Here is a 25,689-nt window from a genome sequence, read left to right as displayed (position 1 = left end):
ATTAAGGCCGCCATTTTCTTACGCATGTTCTGTGACCAAGCATGTTATCAATCTGCGCATGCTCAATAATTAGATCACCTGTAATTACGTCATCTAGAGTCTTTGTGCTAATTATTCTAAAACCTACCCATCTCTTGATACTAAAAAACTATCAGAATTACTGCAGTTCTGGGAGATAGATTTTTGGGCTGATAGGCCATCTGGTGTCCTGCTTCATGCCTAGCAATAAACTCTCTCTTTGAAACCCTGGTGTCCCAGGAATTGGTCATTTGAGCGCATTGGGCAAATAACCCACCACTTTTTTTTTTAATTTAGAATTAAATCGTGTTTTGGACACTTTTAAGACATTCTCTGAAATTGACTTCAGACATGAATCCTTATAGTTCAGCCTCCAAGATGATAAACCCTTTAACAAAACTCCAAGAATTATTGGTCTCTAACAACATTCTCAAAGAGTTATCAGACAGACTATTAAAATGCAAACAGTAGTAAATATACTTAGGTCCATGAGCATAATGGATTTATTTTATTTCACAAATAATTGATCTATAGATTAGTGGTTATCATATTCAACCACTCATGATTTGAAGAAGGGAAGTTTAACTTCAATCTCACAGAAAATTATTTCCCAGAGAATTTCTGTGATATTAATAAAACTGTAATAGTATTTTACATTCTTTATTTGACATTTGGTGGGGAGGAGGGTACTCAAGAATTCTTTGATTGAAAAAGTGCTTTCTTAGTTGGACATTAATTTATATATAAAGTGCTGTTTGTAAAAAATGCTTCTTGTCTTAGACAGAGTTGTGGCCAGTGAAGGCCCCCAGAGGGGAAGACATTTGGACAGGAAGAACCCACCTTCTGTGAACGGTACCATAATGCTAGTACAGTCACCATGTAAAGGGGATAACATAAAACATTAGAAAAGGTCTGTTAATCTCCATTCAAAAGCATGTATATATAGAGAGCAAACAGGGGTGGTGGCCTTAGCTTAGAAGCCACTACTTCCTGATGCCCTTGTCCAGGTTAGGGACTCCCATAGGAGCCTGTTCTATCTCCATCATCATATTTATCACATACTGTTATTGTTGTTGTGCTGTTAATAATGACTTAACTGGCGGTCCTCCCTTTTAGAGTATAAGCACCACGAGGGCAAGGCCGTGTCTACTTTGGTCTGCACCGTATCTCTAGCCCATCACCTAGCATGGTGGAAGATATTCAAGAACTATTTCTTAACTGAGCAAATGAATAAATGTTGAAAAAATTGTACCAGTTAAAATTTATTAAGTAATGATTTTGTAGCAGACCCCATGCTAATTGCTTTTCCATGTGTTACTTCGGTTAGTCCCACAACCTTGCTTGGATAATGACACCATTATCATCCTCATTCTACAGAAGAGAAAACTGGGGCTTAGAAAGCTGAAACAATTTGCCCAAGGTCAAAGCTAGACTTTGTACTGCCTCCCAATTTCAGTAAAAACAAGGCAAGAGGTTGGCTCCAAACAGTGATCCACAGGTCCACATCTGGTCCATGGTCTTTTATTTGACTTGCACAAGATTTTAAAACATTGAAGCCAACAAGAAAAATGGGGAGATTTCACATAAATGCCCAGATCTGTCAGGCTTCTTACGTAAAACCTTCTTCAGGAAAACTGGAGGAATTGAGCTTGTTGCCTGCTTACCTCTTTGAGACAGGGTGCTTAGAACTCTCCAGTGAGTAAAAGAGCCCTACTAGCATAAAAGGAATGAGTTGATAAAGACTAGGAATGCGACCGATTAATAAAAGTATTTTAGCAAAAATAGAGAAAGCTGAAAACCAAAATGTATCTTGGCTGAGGAAGAGCAAGTAGATGTACTTTTTAAATCCAAGCTCCACTTTCTTATTTTGAAATACTATTTCCTTAACTGAAATGCTTGTCTCTAAACTGACTGTGCAACATTAGTGCCTGGTTCTGGGACATGCTGCTAATTTTATTTTAATGTCTAATTAAACTTTAGAAATAACACACTTCATAAAACAGACATTACTTTAACATTTTGATTATTCAGCTATTATCAAATATTCGGCATGTGTAATAAATGTAGTCAAGATAAAGATTAATGTATAAATCAATTTCATCATTGTCCCATTTGGCAAAAATGGTAGAGAAAAATTAAACTTCTTTCCCACTCAGTTACTAACAGGCAAGTCATTCGACTAGAATGTGCCTCCTTGCTTCTGCTGACCTCTAGTGGTTAAAAGGAGCAAAGAAAAGTGGAAATGCAAGACGTATATGCTCTTTGTGTAATACATGAAATTCATAGTACCCAAAATATGTTGTAATTAAAAATGAATTTTCAGGCAGCTAAATCTAAAACTCATTGATTGATGATTATTAAATACTGTTTCCTTTCAAACCAAGAGTTGCTGGGGTTGCAAAAATAACAACCATATAATTACAAAATGTTGCTTAGCAGGAGCTCGAGTAAAGACCTTATTCTAAATTTGCAACCTAGGAACTGCCTACATCAGGGTTGAATTCAGGGCAGACCATGAATAGATGGTTTGGGAAGAAGGCATTGGTTTGCATCACAAGTGCTGTTCCACCTCGAATCCTCTGGAGCCGGTTTCTGAGAAGTGTGTGAACTCAAGGACAACCAGGCCTGCCGGGGCTTCCCAAGGATGCAGTAATCAAGAGATAACCGAGAGCTTGAGATAGCAGATGAGTCATATGCCAGGCACTATCTATACTAAGGCCTTTCACACAGATATCTATAAAATGCAAGATAAAGAAAACTAGCTAGTCATCCAGCCAGCAAATAGCAGAACCGGATCCCAGGACCCAAGGACTTTCTGATGTGAAGGTCTGTGCTATTTTCACCGCTTCACGTGCCTTGCAAGCAAGGTGGAAGGGAGGAAGCAAACCATGATCTGGGCCTTGAAGGGAAGATGAAACAAAGCCATCACCCCTGGAAGCAAGTGAGGGTCTCGAACAAAGACAGGCAGAGATGGAGAGGGGCCTCATCAGACTGGGCAGCCCAGGACTTCGACTCCCGAGTAGGATTGCCAGACAAAATACAGGATGCGTGCAATATTTGTGATATGTTTATATGTTTAAATGATTCATTGCTTATCCAAAATTCAAACTTCACTGGGAATGTTGTGTTTTTATTTGCTGAATGTGGCAGCTCTGCTCACTCCTGAGTCCCTTTCCTGTCTGGTTTGTTTGGTATAGAGACGGGACTCTGCAGTGGTGCCATCCTTAATAAGTAAATGTTGGAGGTCTACTATGGGACAGACAGAAAGTAGAGGATGAAAGGAAAAAGAACATTCTCACATCTGGGAGGATGGCATTCTACTTGGGGGGCCCCGGCTGCGTTTGTTTGGAAAGATGAGTAACAGGACAAGGCAGTGTAAAACAATGCTGTGCAAATTATAATGTGCATGTGAGTCACCTGGAGATCTTGTTAGAAGGCAGATTCTGATTTACTAGGTCTGGTGCATGCCCTGAAAGTCTGCATTGCTGACAAGCTCTCAAGTTGCCACCGGTGTTGTTCTGGCTCACACTTTGAATAGTGAGAGTGTTAAAAGGTGTAGGCCAAATTCAGACACAGAGCTCTCTGCTGCTAAAGCCCTGCACCCCCAGGGTGGGGGACAGAAGGCTCTGAGGTCTCACAAGTAACAGGGCTTCACACACAACAGCCTGCGGGATGTTTATTATTATCTGCTGCTGTTATGGCCCAACTGTGAGTCTTTAGTCTTTAATTTTGGCAAAAGACACCCAAGGGCAGGATTTGGCCAGAATTGTTGACCTGGGGGGTGTTGTTTCTTTTCTATCAGCAGGAATGTTTCTTAATTTATACAGTGTTGGCACTGACCATCGGGCTGCAGAACAATTTATTTTTTTGTGGACATTTATGTCAAAGGCTGAGATGCTCTCACTCTGCCTTTCCTTCTCCAGAGTTGAGGACCTTTTCCCCACCATCCCCCTTTTCAAAGCTTCATTCTTTTTGAATTATATTGAGCAGGCCAGTACACTGCAAACCCCAACTGCTGCAGGGGACAAGCACTTGGGACCAGGGACGCTTTCTCACCCAGAACCTACAAGGAGGCCTCTGGTGAATCCCTTTTCCCAAATCAAGGCCTTGTATTTGGCAGACTTGGGGGAAGACACATCTTCTAGGTCATCAGCAAAAAATCTCTGCTCCTACTTCCTCAGACTGGAAAGAAAGAGGAAAAGTGTGATTTATGGAGGGTCTGCTATGTGCCAAGCATTGTGCCTAAATCCATCACTCGAATCACACACATGTTCATGTCGAAATAAGAGCAGAAGCAGTCTCTGATTTTTGTTTTCATTGGATGCATTTAATTTGTGGGAATAAACATCTCTGTTTATTCAAAGTTTCTTTGTTTTTGTTTTTCTTGATGTGAATGCCCTGAAGCAAAAGTTGATTTTGGAAGTTGCTCACAAAGGATATAATCTTATACATAGAAAAGACTTTGTAATTCCATTCCCTAGAAGAGACTATGGCAGCCCCTCCCCTTCGGTGGGCCTGTCTCAGGGAGTATCGTCTGGTCAAATGAACTCTGGTATCTCTTTCAGACCAGTGACTCTTCTGTGTGCTTGCTTCATACTTGACAGGATGCTTCATCACTACATAATTCTATTCTCTAGGATGACTTCTGGGAATAATGAATGCAACTAAATTATAGTTTTACATCTGACCACAAAGACCTGAAAAGAAAAAAAAACAGATGCATTAACTAGAATTATTGGATTATTTTGCAATTGTGAAGGAATAATGGGGACATTTGGACTACTGGGAACGAGCAAGGACTTTTAAGTGTACATTACAGCCCTGTGAACTCGTGATACGTCTTAAAGTAAAACTTGAGAATTTGCCACACCCCCTTTTCCAGTGTGTTGGTTTCCTTATTCTGCACAATGAAGTAACAATGACTGTCCGTCCTTCCCTTGACCTTTCTCTGCTATGGTGATTCACAAGGACACTGGTACTAGGCAGACCTGAGCTTGAATTTCCTTTCAACCACTTAGTAGTTCTATGATCTTGGGAAGTTACTTAACTTCTCTGGGACATATCTTAGGAGATGGTTGTGAAATTAAGTAAGAAGTATAAATAGGAGAGGTTGCCCCAAAGAACTGAACATAGGAACTTGGATATTTTTACACCAATGTTCATAGCAGCATTATTTACAATAGCCAAAAGGTGGGAACAACTCAAGGGTCCATCAGCAGGTGAATGAATTGGCAAGATATGGCTGTCCATGCAATGGAAATTTATCAGTCATAAAAAGGAATAAAGTTCAGGTACATGCTACAACATGGCTGAACCTTGAAACATGCTGTGTGAAATAGCCAGATACAGGAGGACAAATACTGTATGAGCCCACTTACATGAAATCTCTAGAATAGACAAATTCATACATACTGAAAGTCAATTAGAGGTTGCCAAGGGCTGGGGTGAAAAGGGAAGGGGAAGTTGTTGATTGATGGGTACAGAGTCTCTGTCTGGGCTTATGCAATGTTTTGGGAATTAAGTGGTGGTGATTGTTGCACAATATTAGGAAGGTACCTAACATCACTCTAAAAAATAATATAAATAAATGTAAAAAAAATTTTTTTTAATAGAAGAGGCTGTGGAAACAGACTTGAAGAGTATTGAAGAATGAAAATAGAAAGTGTGGATGACATAAATCCATCACCTCCACATCCCCTGAAGTGGCTACTGTCTTAGGTGGTTAGATGTCTAGCCAGGAAGCCAGTCTGAGTTTACCCAAGCAGATCCTGGGGATGCTGTGAGGGAGAATGGGGCTGCTCCAGTCCATCAGCTGAGGATGCCCACAGTTACCCACCACCACCACCAGGAAAGTGAACTGCTCCCCTCATTCCTTTCTGGGCTGCTCACCTGACTGACATGGCTTGTTAGAATGTTCTCACCTGGAGGCCAGGCAAAGCAGAGAGGACCTGGAGGACTCGATTGCTTAATGCCATCAGAGGCCAAGCAGAGAAACCCAACAGAATAACCTTTCACCACACTGTGTCGTGATGTTTTTAAAGGCTTGTGTTTAACAAGTATTTGCTCTTGATTCTGGAAGAAGATGGCGCCTTGGGCTTGGCATGAGCAGGCTTCATTTCTCGCCCCAATCCTGGTCCCTTCTCTGGGAACCTAGGTTCCCTGGCTTCTCAGGGCCTCGATTTCTTCACCTGAGCAGACGTGAATGATCATATGTCTCTTGGAAGGTTGTTGGAAGGATTAACTCATATTATGGCTATTGAGCACCTGGAAGGGCGCCTGGACTGTAGAATGTGCCCAATAAATTACTTTTCTCTCATGACCACTTTAGTAGGCTGAGCCCTCGATCTTGGGGTTTGCCCTTATGAAGCTTGTCACTGCAAAGGAGAGGCTAAGCCTACTTAGAATTGTGCCTGAGAGTCACCCCCAGAGAACCTCTTCTGTTGCTGAGATGTGGCCTCTCTCTCTAAGCCAACTCAGCAGGTAAACTCATTGCCCACCTCCTATGTGGGACATGACTCCCAGGGGTGAGCCTGGACCCAGAATCATAGGATTGAGAAAGTCTTCTGGATCAAAATGGGAAAGAGAAATAAAACAAAATAAAGTTTCAGTGGCTGAGAGATTTCAAATGGAGCCGAGAGGTCATTCCGGAGGTTACTCTTCTGCATTATATAGATATTCCTTTTTAGTTTTTAGTTTATTAGAATAGCTAGAAGGAAATATATGAAACTCTTGAGCTGCATCCAGTATCCTTGGTTCTTGGAGACAGTGGTATAACTATATAGCTTATATGGTGTGACTGTGCAATTGTGAAACACTTAATGGTTCACATTCCCTTTATCTAGTGTATGGACAAATGAGTAGAAAAATGGGGACAAAAGTAAATGAATAATAGGCAGGGGGAGGAAGGGTATGGGATGTTTTGGGTGTTCTTTCTTACTTTTACTTTTATCTTATTTTTATTTTTACTTTTTGGAGTAATGAAAATATTCAAAAATTGTTTTGGTGATGAATGCACACTATATGATGATTCTGTGAACCATTGTTTGTACAGTTTGGATAATTGTTTGGTATGTGAATATATTTCAATAAAATTGCATTAAAAAAGTTTACCCAAAAAATGTATCAAGTTCCAAAGGTGTCCTATTTCTTGCAAGATTCGGGGGAGGGTCCAATCAATACGAGATGGAAAAGAGCTCGGGGAAGATAAAGAACCAGAAATATACAAATTCGTAGCATAGGCTGCTAAGAGCTATAAGTAGAATCATAGAATCACCATACCCAGATTTGCCATTCTTTAGCAAACAGGAAAGACTTATTTCCTAGCCATCCCCAATCTCCTAATCAGAGCACCATGCTGTCAGATATAGTAACAAGATCCTGGGTCCTGACTTCTGGGTTCAGATCTTGATTCAGCCACTCATTAGCTGTGTCATCTTAGACAAAGTCCTCTCTCAGAATCTAATTTTTCCCACCCATAAAACCAGGATGTAATTCCTGCTATCAACACAGGACAGTGGTAGAAGCTTGGCCTATGGGATCAGGGACTTAGACTCACTCTTCGGAGACGCAGTAGACCTGTGTGTTTCTGTCTGCCTAGCATTTCTTCCCTCTTTTCTTGGAAATATCAGCCTCACTTCTTAGAGGAACTTCTGGCCCCTCCATGCAGTTCTGCTTTGGCTGCGTCAGAACCTCCGTTACTAGCTCCAGGAGCTCACATTGAGGCTGAGCCAGTCACAGAACTTTGGAAAAACCTGAGGCCAGCACAGATGTCAGAACAAGATATGAGCAATCCTGACACTTTTTGTGTCCCTGAATTCATACATGTCCTTTCAATTGTGCACTGTCTTAGTTTCCTAGGGCTGCTGTAACAAAGCAGCAGAAATGTATTGTCTCAGAGTTCTGGAGTCTGAAATCTCTAGGGGAGAATCCTTCCTTGCCTCTTCTTAGATTCTGACGGTTTGTTGGCAGTCTGTGGGCTTCAATCTCCACCTCCCTTGTCACATGGCGTTCTCCCCAGTATCTGTTTCTCTGTGTCCAGTTTTCCACTTCTTATAAGGACAACAGTCATATTGGATGAAGGGCCCACCCTAGTCCAGTACAACCTCATTTAAACTTGCCTAGTTGCATTTGTAACAACCATATTTCCTAATAAGGGCACCATCTGAGGTACTGGGGATTAGGACTTCAACATGTCTTTTTGGGGACACAATTCAAACCATAACACATATAAATTCCATGCTTTTGCTTAAAAGCAACAACAACAACAACAACAACAACAAAATTAAAAACCATAGCCCCAACCCCTTTCTCTCCATTTTGCTCAGGGCTGGCAACCCGGAGGGAGCAGCCATCTCTGATTTAAGTTTTTTCCACTTACCCTGTGCTGAGAAACTCCTGCAATAGATTTAGAGCCTAAAGGGAGGGTTAATTACAGCATCAAGTCCCCCAGGTTATTAGGGGAGACCTCTAATTCTTTGTATGCTTTTAATTCTCTATATGCTGAGTTCCAAAACAAAGGAGAAGAGGTTTAATTGAAATGGGAGTTTTATAGACACAAAAAACAGAAATTCTTTCTTGCAGGAGAGCTACATTTCTGAAATGGGGGACCAGGTCTGGTAGCAGGGCCTCCATTCCTGATTCTCCTGGGAGAGAGAACGGCACTCACTCTGGAAGGCTTGCAGGGGCGTGAGGACCTTCCAGGTCCTCCACCTCCAATTCTGTGGGTGTGTTGAGCCCGCACCTACACTTGCCCTTCTTCCTCTATCCAAACCTAGGGGTCTCTGGAGGGAGGGAGAGCAGGAGCCAGGCCTTGAATGCTGGTGGATGCTTCTGGGGTTTCTGACACACATTGCCTTGGTCACCCATGGTTACCTCTACAGGTTGGGTAACTTAGACAGTGGACCCAAAGAGAAACAAATAGGGAAGAATTACAAGAATGTATTCTATTATAAGAATGATATCAAGTTGTACTTGATGGGGATTGCTGGACAATGGAGCATGTCCCTGGCATTGGGCGGCTGGGTGTATCTGTTGACAGGTGCCATTAGGGGTGTACCTTGAGAATGTGCCAGGTTAGGGGTCAGGCCTAGGGCTTGTTTTCAAAACCCATGAAGTAGAACATGGGCAAAACTGGCGTGGAATTTTGAGAACTCAATGACAAAGTATTTGGCTTCTCAGTAGAGGCTCCGAAGCAAGGACTGAGGGCCCAGGAAGTGGCTGCTCTTAAAAACAACTTGAGGGAGGAATATTTCAGCTGTCAACGTTTAGCCTTCTAAACTGCTTGTTTACCAAGACAGAAGCAAAATTTTAACAAAAAGAAATCGGTTCCAGTTTTGAATCATTAAAAAAAATTTTTTTTCCACTTTATTTCTAGGGACAGACCCTTTGGTGGAAGTCAAAGGAAACAGTCATCCCACACAGTGGGGGAAGGGTTTCCCCTGAGAAGTGTTTTTCCATCTCTGTCTTACTCATTTTTTTCATCATCTGGGAGCTGGCAATGACTTTCTCAGAGTTGGGAATGAGATGGAGGGTTATCTGAAAGTTTGTCTCCCTAGATTGGGATTTGAACATAGCCCCACACAGAGCTAGGGGGTTTTTGCTGAATGGCCCAGTTTGTCCTAACTCTGCTGGTCAATCCATCATCTGAAGAAGGCAGGAAAAATGGATGGGTGGAGTCTGATGTAGGAGTGGTCAGGCCCCACGGTGCCCCTGGGGAAATAGTGTGAAGTTTGGAGAGTCACAGTCACTTCACAAGTAAGAACATGTCCATGGAGACACACACAGCAAGTGATAAGGCCTGCAGTTTGGGGTGGCACGTCCTGCAGATGTTTGAAGCTGGTCGAATTGTATTCCCCAATTCATTGACAGAAATCCTGCTCTAGACCAGATGCCACCAAGAAACCAACTGTGCCCTCAACACCACCCTGAATACATACTCCGTCACCAAGTTAGCCCCTCCATGGAGCTGAACTCCAAATTACGGAACTCGGGACATTATCCTGTAAAGAAAGTATAACAAGGCTGGGGAATATTTTGGTGAATACATGTAATAATTAACTGGTTATGTCTTAAACAATCTCAGTAATATTTAGAATTGTTTTACCAAAGCAAACCCCAGTCTCTGGCATATGCAGGGCCCCCCTAAGGAGCAGGGGGGAAATGCAGAGGTGTTAGGCTTCCTCACCTGGATTGTTGATGATGTTCTCACAAACATTGAGGACTGACGGTTTGGTATACCAAGTCCTCTATCTTGAGGCTTGCCCCTATGAAGCACGTTACTGCAGAGGAGAGGCTAAACCCGCTTATCACTGTGCCTAAGAGTCTCCCCCTGAGTACCTCTCTGCTCCACAGATGTGGCCTCTCTCTCTAAGCCAACTTGGCAGCTGGACTCACTGTCCTCCCCCCTACATGGGACCTGACTCCCAGGGGTATAAATCTCCCTGGCAATGCAGGATATGACTCACAAGGATGAATCTGGACCTGGCATTGTGGGTTGAAAACATCTTCTTGACCAAAAGGGGGATATGAAAGGAAACAAAGTAAGGTTTCACTGGCTGAGAGATTTCAAGTGGAGTCAAGAGGTCACTCTGGTGGGCATTCTTCCCCACTAAATAGATAACCCTTTTTAGGTTTTAATGTTTTGGAACAGCTAGAAGTAAATACCTGGAATTATCAAACTGCAACCCAGTAGCCTCGACTCTTGAAGATGAGTGTAGAGCAATGTAGCTTACAATGGATGACAGTGTGATTGTAAAAACCTTGTGAATCACACTTCCTTTATCCAGTGTATGGATAGATAAGTAGAAAAATGGGGCCAAAAACTAAATGAAAAATAGGGTGGGATGAGGGGGATGATTTGGATGTTCATTCTTACTTTTCTTTTTTATTCTTATTCTTTTTGCTATAAGGAAAATGTTTAAAAATAGATTGGGGTGATGAATGCACAACAATATGATAGTACTGTGAACAGTTGATTGTTCACCATGGATGACTGTATGGTATGTGAATATATCTCAATAAAACTGAATTTAATAAAAAACAAAACAAACAAACAAAAGTCTCCAGCTACATTAGGTGGAAGGGGGTCATCTAATTCTCCACATTTGCTTAGTTTTCAAGATGGTATTCCCTGAACATTCTTTGCCTCCTCACCCCTACCCCCAGGATTTCCTGGCCTCAGCCATCCTCTTCCTCCCAATCTGTCACTTGCCATTTCTTTCTACCACAGGTACTCAGCATCAGGGTAAGAGTAGGGGAGATCTGGTCCCCCAAATCTATAGTCACTCCTACCCCAACTATTCTGATCTTAATGCACACAGCAAAAACAGGGCTTTATGTAAGCCACTGCCCTAAATATACCTGCCTCCTATTTATTTACACAGGACACTGATTTCATAAAAGTTGTGGACCATCATCCCAAATGGACAAACTGAAAATACTTCACACATCAAGAATGGTTTTATATTACATTTAATTGGCATTTGTCATTGATGGCAGCCAGCTCTTGTTTTTTTCAGATGCTCTACCCCTAGTATCTACCATTGGCTTTAGTTATCCACTACAGATGGCGTGTGCCGATGGTGCCATTGAATCACCACTGTTGGCGCCATAAAGTCTGCTGGTCACTAGAACTGCAAAATGTTCCTGACGACTTCAACATAGCGGCTGTCCGGGGGTGGCTTTCTCTGACTCCCAGGCTGCAGAAACTTCTTAATTGTTGGGATGTTGCTGATTTTGGTTTTAAATGCCTGAAATGAAAAACAGTAAAATCAGGTCTCAGCAACCGTCACAACCTCTAAGAATGAGAATTTTGTCATGAGAGGAAGGTGCTTAGACTGTGAGCTTCTGGAGACCAGTGTGATGAATCTGAGTTAATCCCTCAAAACCTGTTCACTGAATGTCTACTGGGAATGAAATACAGTTGTCGGAGTGGTTCACAAGTTTAATTACCTTACTAAAGATCATTGTTGCCAAAAGGGGACAACACACCAACTAATGAAATGGATAAGCAAAACGATACAACAGAATATTATTCAGCTGTAAAAAGGAGTGAAATATCAATACATACCACAACATTGGATGAACCTTGAGAAGACAGACACAGAAGGTCACATACTGTATGATTTCATTTATATGAAAGGTTTAAAAGAGGGAAATGCATAGAGACATAAAGCAGATTAGTAGTTGCCAGGAGTTGGGGGGAGGGGAGAAATGGGGAGTGGTTGCTTAATGGTATTGGGTTTCTTTTGGGGATGATGAAAATGTTTTGGAAGTAGATAGGTGATGGTTGTACAACACTGTGAATGTACTAAATGCCACTGAATTGTACATTTTTAAGTGATTGATTTTGTTATGTGAACTTTATCTCAATAAAAAATCATTGTCACAAACAACAGTACATATTAAAAGTCCTAAAAATCCATGTGCTTTGACTTATCAACTCCTGTTTTAGGAGTTTTATTATAAGAGAATAAATATGGGTGTGAGTAAAGAAATAGCCATAAGAATGCAAAAAGTAAAAATTGAAAATAACTTATGTCTCCAGGAAAGGAAACTGATTATGTAAATTATGTAATATTCCTATCAGGAATATAATGAAGTAATTTAAAATGGTAGTATACATAAAAAGTCATGAGGAAGGTCTCTGTATTGACAGGGAAAAATCTCCAGAATGCACAGTTAAATTTAAAATTCTGGTGCAGAACAGAATATATACTATTTTATCTTTTGTGTAAGTAAGGGGGAGGCAATAAGAAAATATATTCTTTTTTTATGTCTACATAAATAGGAACACTAGACAGATGCGCAAGAAACCAATAAAAATGATTATGGCAGTGGGAAGGTGGAAGAGCAGTGGTGGGAATGAGACTTCTTAATTTATGCCTTTTTTCCTTTTTTGTTTTTTAAATGTATTTTTATTTCCCAATAAAAATAAAATAAAATTATATTGCTGAATATTTGTTGACATGTAAATATATTCATGATAAGAGGAAAAAAATTGAAAAGCAGGCCACAAACGAAATTTAGTGTGATCCTATTTTGAGGAAAAATGCAAAGTAATAGGTCAGGAAGTCTAAAGCATTAACATTTGGCTGGTAGGAATATGGGGTTATTTGGGTTTTTTTTTCTTTTCTTCTTATGGCTTATATACACGTCTAATGTAGCTACCATAAACTTGTGTTTCTTTTGTTTTAAGAACAAACTGTTCTTTTTTTTTTAAGTTTAAGGTTATCACATTTAAGTTTATTTATTATTTTGTGTTCTAATTCATTTTTGCTATGATCTTTATTAATAGTCTTACTTTATTTAGGTTTATTTTGGTCTTTTTCTGCATTTTTGTGCTGGCATGCTAGAAGTGCTGGTAGTTTTAATTCTTGTTTCCATTAATTTCTGTATAGTTTGTTAATAAAATTTTTATTTCCTTTTTCATCAGGTTCTTTGCTCGGGTTTTCCAGGAAGAAACAGTGAGGCCAAATCTTGTCTTCCTCCCCATCCAAGGGCATGAGGGGTTTTGGGGGTCTGAGGGGCCCTGGAGTAAGAACAAGCTATTCTTAAACTATAAAACCCACGATCACCTATTAGATTAAAGGTCTCTAAGTAACTGGAACAGAGGCCAGGTAGGTTTGGCAGTGGCAGAAGACAGGGGGAAGGGTCTAAGATTTGGGACAATTCAACAGGAACCGGGCAGAGCCAGCCGAGCAGAAGCTCTGAACAAACGAGGGACTGCATGGGGGCCCCAGAAGCAGAAAGACTGAAAGGGCTGGGGAGGGAAGCAATAAGACTCATCAGCCTTGCTTTGCCTTCAAAAATTATCAAAAGCATAATAAAGAAGATAGCACTAAATGCTCAACATTAGAAATCAAACTAATCTATTCTTTCTCCCTCCACAGGTTTTATTTCCTAAAAGATCACATAGTGCGAGCAGAGGATAGTCAGAATGGGAAGGCAATGATTTTTTAATCATTACCTGTAGGTGAGGGAAGTCAGAAAGAACAGAAGCATTGAGTTCTTCCACCATTAAAATAGCTTCTATCAGCTGTATGTCTGCCCAGCTGAATTTGTTGCCAACAAGAAAATCCTCTCCATGGTCTTCCAAAATCTACAGAAAGAAAGTGACAAAGAATGTTGAGTTAGTAAAGGACTATTTTGATTTTGCCTGGCTAAACACTCAGAAAAGCATGTAAGCTTTTGTACAGATCAGATTTTCTAAAGAATCTTTTTTTTTATAATCTCCAATACTGGCAAGGACATGATGAAACCAACACTCTTACACACTGTGATAAATTGGCACAATCCTTTTGGCAATTAATTGGTCAGATTTTCAAGGCCCATTGGGTGGTGAAGTGCTGGAACCAGGCTCTCTGTAACAAACCTGGAGTTGCTTAAATAAAACTTTTCCCACCAGAACAAGGAGGCACAAAAGCCACAATTAGCTGGAGTCAGGATGCAATAACAAAAGCAGAATGAATTCACCAATGAGATATCAGAAGCCGAAATCTGAGCCACATGAAAGCTAATTTTTCACTATCCAGTGAAAATTGAAGATAAAAATTCCTCGGGCACAGCTTTTACTAGCTGATGCACAAAATGTAAATTTACCTCATGAGTAAGGAACAAAGGCAAATTCAGATACCACATCTCTCTTTGTGAGACATACAAGAATAAAATTGTATTAGTATTAAAGAAAAAATGTTTACAATCAGTGACTCCTAGAGTGTCCCAGTCAAGGCAAAAATGAAAATACCCCAACAGATATACATGATAAAGAGCACATATGAAAAACCCATGGCTAACATCACATGCAATGGTGAAGGACCGAAAGCTTTCCCTCTAAGATCTGAAACAAGACAAGGATGCCCACTGTCACTGCTGCTATTCAACATTGTATTGGAAATCTTGCCACAGCAAGTAGGCAAAAAAAAAAAAAAAAGAAATAAAAGGCATCTAAATTGGAAAAGAAGTGAAACTTCCACTATTTGCAGATGACATGATTGCATATACAGAAAATCCTGAAAAATCCACAGCAAAGCTCATAGAGCTAATAAATGAATTTAGCAAAGTGGCAGGTTCAAGATCAACACCCCAAAATCAGTAGCATGATAAAGAGCACGTAATGCTATGACTTAATTATGTATGTTTGTTTTTAATTTGTAAGGTATTTCAACAACACTACACATTATCCCTAGACAAACAGGAGTTTACTTGTCTAGTCCTGATAGAATTCTTTATGATAGCTAGTCAATAATAAATCATTATTTCCCAAGGCTAAAATTGAGGCTAAAGATCACAGAATTCTTTTGCCCAGGAAACCTTTTATTTGTGGAATGCTATGCTAACAAGCCCTCCTATCACATTGAAGGCTCTCTTCAAGGTTTGGAAGCTTGCGAGAAGGATTATGAGTGCATTTGTAATTTGATATTTACTCCAGAACAACTTAAGAAAACTTGTCACTTGAAGATGATTTGTCTTTTGATTGAGGCATGATATGTCTCCAATACTAAACCTAAAGAAAAACCAGACACAGTGAACTCAGGGTGGTGATGCCTTGGGCTGATGGCTTCTTTGTAAAATCAGACCAGAAAAGCTCTATACTTTGAATCCAATTGGTTGATTCCAATTTTGTTTTGTTGAAGGCTCTGTGATTTTACCTGTTATTTCTTCTGGAATCCTTATTAAAATTTTGGTTCCAAAGCAGTAAAGCTCCAACATAGCCTCTGCTTTTTCAGATATTCACTCTTTCCTTATTCTTACCAGCAAAAGGAAATGTGAAAGCCCGGGGTCCCAGCAGCCTACCTTTTCAAAGACGGGAAAGTAACAGTTTTTAGCTTTCTTCAGGACTGAAGCAATGCTCTCCTCTTTTTCCTCAGGCAGTTTGAACGCCATCAATGCAATCATCATCATCAGTTCCAATGTGCCATCAGCATACATATTGATCCTGACAAAACACCATCTGACTCTCATTCACAGAAACCTTTAAGTAAAGGTTTTCCCATCCGACACTGCTATAGATATTGGGACAAACCATTTTCCACTGCCCCCTTAAACACCCACTTTCAGGAATGATTACTGGGACCAGAGTCAGCCAAGTAACCGAGGCAGAGTTGGTGCTTTGGGAATGTTTGTTGAGTAAACGTATGTAAAAAGGAAGTAACGAATGCCTTCAAGTTGAAATCTACCAGAAACAAATAATTGTATTATTATTATAGTTTTAAAAATTGAACTAAATGACATTTACTAAAAGTGCAAAACTATAAGTACCAGAACCTCTTCACTTATTTAGAGAAGATAGGCAATTTTGCAGATCTCTTGTTGATCTGGCAACTGAGAAAAAAAAGTTTACCTTCTTAGTCACTCAAACAGCTCTATTTCATTCCCTTTAAAATTTTCCTTTCACTGGCAAGCAGTACAAAAAACAAGATTATTAAAAAAAAAAACGAATAATTATATTATCAGCCTGTTGGTGCAACCACACTGTGCAGCTATCTCTGCAATTAGTTTGCAAATTTTTGAGGGTTCTGTGTCTTTGTATCCCCCACTATGTGCTAATTTGCCAAGAAATTTTATGTAATAATCTTCTGTAGTCTTTGTTTTTCTTTTTAATGGTATATTGAAGAATAATTTATGTTCATTGTCCTATCTTGATTATAAATCAATTGTCACCTATCCACTTGCTTAAGTCTATTTTGGTTTATAGACTGAGAAAAGAATATTAATGACTCTACCTATAGCTTAGGATATATTTCATGGGGAAAAAAATGGAGATTTTTAAAACCAATTAAAAACATGTATCATAACAATGAAAAACAGATTGCTTTTACTTATTAGGACTTATTTACATTGTTATAAAAGGGTTCTGATTGTACACTGTTTGAAATTGCCTCCTCTCTTGCCCTAAACCTTTGGGATTGCAAGTTGGAAAGACTAGATCTGCTTAAAAGATGGAGATATGGAAAATTTGGGATGGGCTTTGCTTGCTATGGACTTTGCTCATTCTTGTGCTATACTGCCTCTTTCTCTCCTTTTTTTTCTGAGCGATTAGCTTGGGGCTTTCTTCCACCATGTCTTGTATGTATACTGACAATCCCACTGTGACCATGCTATGGAGATGAGATTTTAGGGACCACTAAAAATGCTTCTTGGCCCTGGACCTAGATAAAAGGTTAAGGTTGCAAGTTTTTTTGTGTGTGTGATTCTTTTTTAATGCATTTTTTTATTGTGAACTTTAATGTATATATGTAACAGTGATCACTTTCAAAGTATGGGTTGCAAGTTTTTGTTTTGTCTTAAGTCTACGTACCTCCTGTTAAACTAAATTTTTCCTGGGAGTAAAACCAAATCATGCTAAACCAGGCCTAGCACAGTGCACACCGTATAGATGCTTGCAGTGCACAGATAGCAAAAAAATAGCTATAAACCTTGTTGGTATCAATAGATGGAGTTCAGCTGCCCTTGTGACTTGCTTTGATCAATAGAATGTGGTAGAAATGATGAGGTACCAGTTCTGAGTCTAGAATTTAACAGTCCTGTGTGCTTCTACACTCTCTCTTAGAGCTCTGCCTAGCTGCTATGAGAAAAAGTGCAGGATGAGTGGATGAGAGACACATGGCCTGTTTGCCCCCATCACCCCAACTGATGGACAGTCAAACCCCAAATCTGAGCCACCTAGCTGACTACTTGATGACTGCAGATATATGAGTGAGTGCAGCTAAGTTGAGCCTGGCCCAGATCAGCAAACCCACACAGCTGACCCACAGACTGGTAAGTGATACAAACACTTATTAAGTCACTGTGTTTTGAGGTCATTTGTTATAAGACATTATTTGTGGCAACAGATCACTGCTACAATGCTCAATGTACATTTGAATCAGTCATTTCCACCTTCATGGAGAAAATTTACTAAATTCTTTTCTGAGGGTGGATTTCTTTAGGAGTAGGGAGAGACTATGAGAAACTGAATGCACATCTCTGTGAGTACCACACAGAAAGTGGAGGCCTAGGGTATTTATTCAGAGTTCTGCCCAGGACACACCAGGCCTAGAAGGAGCAGCTCCCCTTTTTCTCTCTTGCCTTCTCCTCTCAGCCCAGCCTGAAAGGCTGTACCTGGACCAGGTCTCAATTGGTCCAGGACCCCGAAGCTTGGATAAGAATCAAGCACAGACGTGAACCCTGCAGTACCTGGCTGTCTCCTTCAGGTCCTTCCCGTACAAGTTGTACTTGGCAGCAATGTAGCTGAGGATGGCTCTAGTCTGTGTGAGCCGCAGTCCATCCATTTCAACCAAAGGCACTTGGTCGAAAAGCAGGCGCCCCTCTGTGGTTTAAGCAAAGAAAGGTTAAGGTATTCTCCTTCCATGGTTGTAGTGAGTCTGCAAGAGAGTCCAATTCTAATTTTATGGAAGCGTTTATTACTTTTCATCCGAAGTGGTGAGTTCAAGTCCCCAGTTGTTGAGGAAATGTCAACCATGTAAAATTTTGGGTTTGTTTGATGCCTTCATGCATTTTTTGCATTTGCTAACCATGATTATTATTTAAGACTTTCTACATTTACTATAACTAGGTTGTAGTATAACTTATTCTGGTTTTCAAAGTTTAGAGTATATAAGTAACAAATCTTGGAGGGAGTTGTTAAAAACTACCCACCCCATAACATGTGAATGTAATTAACAGCACTGAATTATATATTTAAATGTGGTTTAAAAGGGTAAATTTCAGGCTGTAAATATGTTACTAGATTTAAAATTTTTAAAAATACATGGAACTGCACAACACAAACAGTAAACCCTAAGTTAAATTGTGGACTAGGGTTAATAGTACAGTTACAAAAATATGCTTTCATCAATTGTAACAAATGTACCACACCAATGCAATGTGTCAATAACAGGTGGGTATATGGGAACCGTGTATTTTATGCATGATTTTTTTGTAAACCCACAACTTCTCTAAAAAAAAAAAAATGCCCATACCACTTTCCAGATATTCTGATGAGTGGTGAGGTCTGGGAGTCTGAATTCTTTAAAAGCACATTAGGGACCATTCTAGGTCTGCACAGCTACAGAATGGATAGAGCAGACAGAACCCAGGCTCTGAAGTCAAGAAGACCAGGTTTTAATGCCAGCTTTAGCACTTGCCAGCCATGTGACTTTGAGCAAATTTTAAAGGATGAAATGATATAGCATAAGTAAAACAACACATACTGCCAGTCATCAATGAGTTATCAATGCTCAGTAAAATAAAGTTCTCTTCTTTGTGAATGACAGCTTATATAAATAATGCATTTTAAGATAGAACTATAAATGGTGCTATTTTCATGGGGGCTTGAACAAATGAATAAGTTTTAAACTTCTAATATGCCTGCACATTGTTGAGAATAAGGAATAACTAACTTGACCCAGGATAGGACCCAGACTTCAATGGTGCATTGACAAAGGCCACAATTAATTTTCCCAACTTCTAATACTGTTCTCACTTGAATGAATGAGATGCAGTAGAATATGAGGAGAGAACATAGCCCCAGGGATCAGTGACAATTTTTCAGACGAGCCAGAGTCCCTGTCTACTTGTAAAACTTTCGGCTAAGCTTTAACTTGTCTGAGCCTATATTCTGATCTGTAACGTATCTGTCCTGTCCACGTTTCTGAGTTTCTTTGGTTAAGATCATGCTTGAGACCATGCTTTGGAAATATCAGTACTATTATTTATGCAGAAGCTAAAAAACCTCCATTTATTGAACTTGTTTCTAAATTTGTTCGATTGAATGAGCATCTAAAAGCCTGGCACTGTGTTGGTGCTTTTTAGTAAAACAAAAGTCAATTAGAGAAAGAGAAACTAAGACGGCAGCTATCTGAGACAGGGCGAAAAAATGCCTCCGTGAAAAACACTAGCTAAAAACCAGAAAGTGACCCAGAATACTGGTTACAGCGATGCGCCAGCTGGACAAGTTCTGCTAGTTCCACAGGGGCCGTATACTTGGTGAAACTGGGAGTAGGCATTCTGAAACGAGCGAGTAAGCTGGCTGGAAGTCCCGCAGCCGTGTGGCGGTCTGGGGAAGCCAGGGTTCAGCGTTTGGAGACGGGCTGGCTCTTTTGGAAAAAAAAAAAAAAAAAGGAAAAACCCAGGAGCAGCTGCAGCTGTGATTGTGGGAACCACACAGTAAAATACAGCAAGAGGGGGCTGGGCCGGCCTCTCGGTGTCTGGCCGGGAAGATAGCCCGCTGCAGATACCCTTGGTCCGGGGAATGGAGGGGAGAGCTGGAAGCAGAAAGAAACCCCGTGGCTAGTAGCTGGCACCCCGGAGGGCTGGATAAACTCCTGCCTGGGGCCGTGTCCACAGCCCAGAGCCCCGCCAGTTGTCCCGGAGCTGGGAAGGAGGAGCTGTGGGAGGAGGAAGGGGCTGAGACACCCCATTCAGCCATTTTTGCTTCAGGCTGAGAGCACGCCGCCACACGGCCCAGCTGCCCGGGGCTTCCCTTGAGGGATGGCGCGCACTGGCTCAAAGGGACACAGTTGAGACATAGGGAGAAGGAAATATAGAATGTAAGCTTTGTATCATTGTTAAATCTCTTGTACTTCTTAGCTGTGCTTAATGGAATTGTATAAAAGAATGTTCTTGTTCATGGGAAGTGTATATGTGAATTATAGTGTATCCTTCAATGATGTGTGCAGCTTACTCTCATGTTCAGAAGACAAAGCAATAGATGATGGATGATAGATAGGGAGTGAGGGAGGGAGGGAGGGAAAGAAATAGCGATGTGACAGCATGTTAAAGTTGGTGCATTGAGCTATCGGGGGAGGGGGTCAGGGTATGATGGAATTCTGTGTGTGGGGCTAGCATTGTTCATATAACTTTGAATTTTTTTCAAAATTCAAAATTTTTCAAAATTAAAAAAAAGTCAATTAGAAAAGATGCTTGCTGCCAGGTGATAACAATCTTCTTCAGAGGGATTTAAAAAATCTCAGATCATTGTTGCAAGAAAGCATCTTTGAGATCCTTTAGTTCACGCCCCTCATGTTCTAGAGGAAGGCACTGTGGAAGCCAAGGAAGATGAAGGTAACTTGCCCAAACTCACACAGTCAGGGGACAGCTAAGCCAACAGACGTGGCTTCCTGACTCCTGGTCTAGTTGCTCTCTCAGGAGGCTCTTAGGGAGCCACTTCCTGCCAGAATCACCAGGGAAGAGTTTATGGAAGTAAATGCATTTATTTATTCAATAAATATGTACTTAACTCCTGCTATGTATCAGTGTGACTGTCCTCATTTGGGGTGGAGTGGGCTATAAAGAAGAAGAGGAACATCAGGGGGATTCCAGATAATAAAGTTCCTAGGAAAGAATTGAGATGGGGAAACCAGGTCTTCCCAGTCAATAACATTTGGTACATTGTGACAGTAGAGATTTTTTTCTCTTGATAGGGAAGCAGGGATGCAGAGACACTAAGGGCATTGCCCAAAGACATACAGTTTGTAAGTGGCAGGTCTGTTGATTATTGGTCAAAAGCCCTTCTTAAAAATAATTTGTGTTAATTTCATGTTTCTTTATCAGCAACAGTGGGCCTTGTCCAATTTCCTTAGATAAGGAAAATAACATTATGGCTGTTGGAAGTTTAAGTACTACAAAAGTACTGGTCTTTTCTCTCAGTGTGGGACATTTTTCTGGATAACTGTAAGGACCTCTTCTTAGATCAATTTAAGCAAATTTGGATCTTCTCCACAGCCTTGATTCTACAGTTGCAACCTGATAAAATGGCTTTTGTTAATCTACTCAGACCTCCATGGAAAAGTGGGTATGAACCATGAGAACTAGAAAATGTCTTAGGTCAGATTCACTCTCCCACTTCTCCTCTCTACTCCCACCTGCTGGATCAGTATTTAGGAATTCTTTGATGGGAGTGGGAGTGCTGAGCCAATTTGCACTAGGTCCCCCCACAGCTATCATATCTAACTGATAACCTACTTGAGAAACTTTTATGAAGGCTAAGGAGAGACCCTGCATATGACAAACTTAGCTCTGTGCCAAGGACACTGTGAACAATTAATGTCAGCAGTCATGACATGTGATTGCCTTTGCTAAAATCTTTCATTTTAGAGTCCAGTATTTTATATCAAAATGAAAATTTCAAGAAACAAATTGCTATTTTCCAACAAGATAACATTGAATAAATCTTGACTCACCCTTCTTCAACTTTTCATGTTGTTCTCTTGTTTCAATAAATTCTTCTTCAAACTAGATAAAGGACAGAGGGACATTGTAAAATGTTAAAGAATGCAAAAAGAAATGCTAGCATGATAGAATACACAATGGCTTCCAGAATGAAAATTTAAAAAGGAAACACAAAGCTATCAGTTACCACATAGCTGAAAATTCTGACAGAACATATGTATAGATTAGGTTCAAATGGCATGGAACTGGCATCCTTTTAAAAGGATACCCCAACCCCCTATTCATATTTTTATTTTTCTTCACCTTGGCTTTTCCCTCTCCCCAACCCGATGGCTTTCTCCAACCTCCGCAATGATTTTTCCTCTTCCTTTTCCTCTCCTTTCTTTCTTCTCCATCGTCGGTGTTATTCTCCCTTGGTATCAGGACAAATTAAATCTCCCTTTGATGCTCATATGTTCAATGAAAGGAATCCAAAGACCATTACTCAAGTGAGGTTGTCATAATCTATTGATGGAGTTTCTAAAACTTTTGTGGGAAGGAGAGATATTTTTACCTCCCAAATCTTGAGATGGGAGTTGGGGTAAGGTGATCAGTGTTAGGGGAGAACATCCAGGACTTTAAGGAACCTGGGGAGAAGCTTCCCTTCAACACAATTCAAATGATTCAATCACTTTTTAAACAAAGGGAAATCAGAGAAGGTAAGGATTCAAATAGGGAAAAAGGAAGTCTATGCCTTAAAGAAACGTATTTCCAAGTCCGTAGCGAAAATCTATGGGAGAGTCTGTGGGCAGAAATTCAGATTCAAGGGAAGATTCCTGTGGGGCTGACCATTGAGGGGACAGTTCAAGGGGATGTCAGACTGGAGCCGGCCTAAGGTTCAGGTTGGCAGCCAGGCGTAGAACACTACTGAGGTGCTAAGGCAGAGCTGGAAAGTCCCTGAAAATTCTTCAGCCAGACGCAGTGAACACATGATTCAGAGGTGGGTCTCCTCTCTTTCCTTTGCCTTAACATCCAAGATCTTTTCACCCCTATAAAGCTCCCTGGATATCTTCCCTCTACTACCAAGTTAAACACAGGATTATGATTTGGAAAGGGAAGGAATGGACACCCCTGGAGGCACCTGTCCTGAATTCTAAAGGGGGAAGCATCTACTTCATTCTGTCTCGAATTACCCTCCTTCCTTTTCCCAGTCAGGAACCAACCTCCACTCCAGCTGCAGCCAGCAGCCAGCGGATCGACTCCATCTTGCCCCGGCCATGAAAGTAGTAGAGCTTGGGTTTGGCTGCCATGACTTCTGGGTCAGGGTTTTCTGAAGGGAAAATAAGAAAATACATTTAAAGAACATGCTAATACCTAGAATATAGTATGTCTCCATTTATAACAATTCCAAAAGTGACAAAACTAAACGATTGTTTAAAGAGGCATACATATGAGATGAAAGTATGAAGAAAGCAACAAAATAATGATCACAGAAGCAAGACAGTAGTTAAAATGGGGGTTGTGACTGGGGAGGGGCATGGGGCATTTCTGGGATGCCGACCATGTTCTATTTCTTGAGCAGAATTAGTAATTAATCTTTAGACTGTACATAAGCGTTCTTGCATTCTGTATGTATGCTCTATGTCACAATAGAAGAAAACATGAGGGTGTCAAGGTATTCTGCAGATTTGAAAGGCTGCTTCTGGTATTTTGAGAAAGGAATGAGTGTTTGTATAATGGTTTCCTGAATTATCCTGCAAAAGAAACTCTTTTCTAAAAGCAGCAAGGAGGCAGCCCATTTGGACAGACATGTTTGGTGGAAACTGGGACACACTTTCATTTCTCTCACAAGCCTGTCCTGAGATCTGGGACAAGCCCAGATGTGGAACTAGACAGCACCAGGATTTTAGTCCTTACCTGGGACCAAGGAGCTGGGTAACCTTAGACCCCATTCACTAAACCTCTGTCTGCCTTCACTTCCTCATCTGTAATTGGGAAGAATTACACTGGGTGATCTCCATCCTTTTAAAGGAGAATACAGTGATAAAGCAAAACTACCCAGTAACACTTCTTGCCCCATTGTTGCAAGAGTAGCAGAGGCAGTTCTGTTAGTGACCCCTGTCTATCTCACAGGATTACTCAGATGTTCAAATGAGACAAAATAAAGGTAAAGTGTTTTGAAAATACTAAAGCCTTGTAGCAGGTTAGCAGATCCTTGGGTCTTTTTCACGTTTGATGCTCCCACCCCAAATGCAGCAATGCAATCTTCATGAAACAGCAAAAAATACCAGCTGCTGGCAGTGTTTATGCTGCTGTGGATTAGGATACTCAGAAAGCATCAGTTCCCCACATTGAGAAGCTCTTTGACCTCAGCTTCAAGAGGCTGCACTTACCTTGGTTCCCAGCCCTGTAAGCTCCCCAACTGCCACATATCATTTCCTAGCTGGCATTTGACTTGAGAATGGCTGCCTACACTAGCAAAATGCACAAGAAAGTAAAAAACAAACAAACAAACAAAACCCAGATTATCTGTAATCTGTTTATGACAAGAAATTTAGCTGACACTACCCACAATCAGGTAACAACTAAGCCAACCAGACTCACAGGGTAGTGCAGGTGTTTGGAAGCCATTCTTTCCCAAACTGTCTTGTTCTCGTATGTTGCATTTACAGTTTAATTCTTAGAGATGTTTAATTTACTTTCTGCTATGGTCTTGTTATCCCTCAGCACTACCTACATTAGGTTGCACTCAGGATTCAACCCCTTTAATTTGCTCCTTCATCTACTGCATGTTGAAAATTTTAGCAGTTCCCTAAAAATTGTCCAACCTATTGTCCTGTGGTGGCACTTAAATTTAATGAAAAATTAAATTTTTAATTTAAAAAAGTTAAATTGAATTTTTAAATTAAATTTAAAAGGCACTTTCACTAGCCAAAAGTCCCTGCATAGAGAAACTATGTTTAGGCCCAGACTGTCACTACTAACAAATCTTAAAATGAACCTTGCAGGTTGGGCATGATGGCGCCATAGAGAGGAGTGGAAGCTAAGTAGTCCCCCTGGAACAACTACAAAAAACCAGAAACAACTAGTAAATAATCCAGAATAACTGCGGGGGGACAAACGAGACCATCCACTCATCATACACCAACCTGAATTGGGAGGAATGCCTGAGAACACAGCATAAAATCTGTAAGTAAAACCTGCCGATCCAAGTCGCGAGATCCCCTCCCCCATAGCCTGAGCTGCAAAGCCTTGTGGTGCCAGAGAGAAGCTTTCTCCCAGTAAACGAATATAGCTCAGCTGTTCTCCAACTGGGGTTTTAAGTAGCGAGTGTGAACTGTTCACAACAGTTACGAATCCCCAAAAAACAGACAGAGGCTTTGGGTGATGACTGACCTTGGAGATCCGGAGGGTCGCCTTGGACTGGGTCTGAAGGAGACTGTCCGTTTCTTTTTCAGCTCAGTGGAGAAAGCCCCAGTCTTTTTCAGTTTCCAGGTCTGTGACTCGGGGAAGGGTGGAGACAGCACAAGCAGAGAGGGAGAC

The 25,689-nt window shown here is 40.7% G+C and overlaps 1 protein-coding gene across 2 annotated transcripts; it reads right to left on the bottom strand.

Annotated features, from left to right (window-relative positions):
- Nucleotides 1–11,502: 11,502 nt before the first annotated feature.
- Nucleotides 11,503–25,596, bottom strand: LOC119539869 (glutathione S-transferase A4-like). 2 transcript variants are annotated; one of them, XM_037843708.1, is made up of 7 exons: nt 25,543–25,596; nt 23,370–23,476; nt 22,179–22,230; nt 18,193–18,325; nt 15,811–15,952; nt 13,985–14,116; nt 11,503–11,765 (listed from the first exon to the last, which is right to left on the bottom strand). In XM_037843708.1, the coding sequence occupies exons 2-7, from the start codon at nt 23,454–23,456 to the stop codon at nt 11,643–11,645; spliced, it is 669 nt and encodes a 222-aa protein (XP_037699636.1). In that variant the 5' UTR covers nt 23,457–23,476; nt 25,543–25,596; the 3' UTR covers nt 11,503–11,642. The 2 variants fall into 2 exon arrangements, with proteins under 2 accessions (XP_037699636.1, XP_037699635.1); XM_037843707.1 differs by lacking the exon at nt 25,543–25,596 and having other exon boundaries at nt 23,370–23,585.
- Nucleotides 25,597–25,689: the final 93 nt, after the last annotated feature.

Source organism: Choloepus didactylus, chromosome 7 (genome assembly GCF_015220235.1).
Source record: "Choloepus didactylus isolate mChoDid1 chromosome 7, mChoDid1.pri, whole genome shotgun sequence".
Classification (NCBI taxonomy): Eukaryota; Metazoa; Chordata; class Mammalia; order Pilosa; family Megalonychidae; genus Choloepus; species Choloepus didactylus.
This window is presented reverse-complemented; position numbering and strand designations above follow the sequence as displayed.

Excerpts from the sequence above, each read along its gene's own strand:
- LOC119539869 (XM_037843707.1), bottom strand. The coding sequence starts at position 23,501 with ATGTATTTTCTTATTTTCCCTTCAGAAAACCCTGACCCAGAAGTCATG. Across the intron at positions 22,231-23,369 it reads TGGCTGCAGCTGGAGTGGAG|TTTGAAGAAGAATTTATTGA; the intron begins GTTGGTTCCTGA and ends TCCTTTATCTAG. Across the intron at positions 11,766-13,984 it reads CTGACTTCCCTCACCTACAG|GCATTTAAAACCAAAATCAG; the intron begins GTAATGATTAAA and ends TTTTCATTTCAG.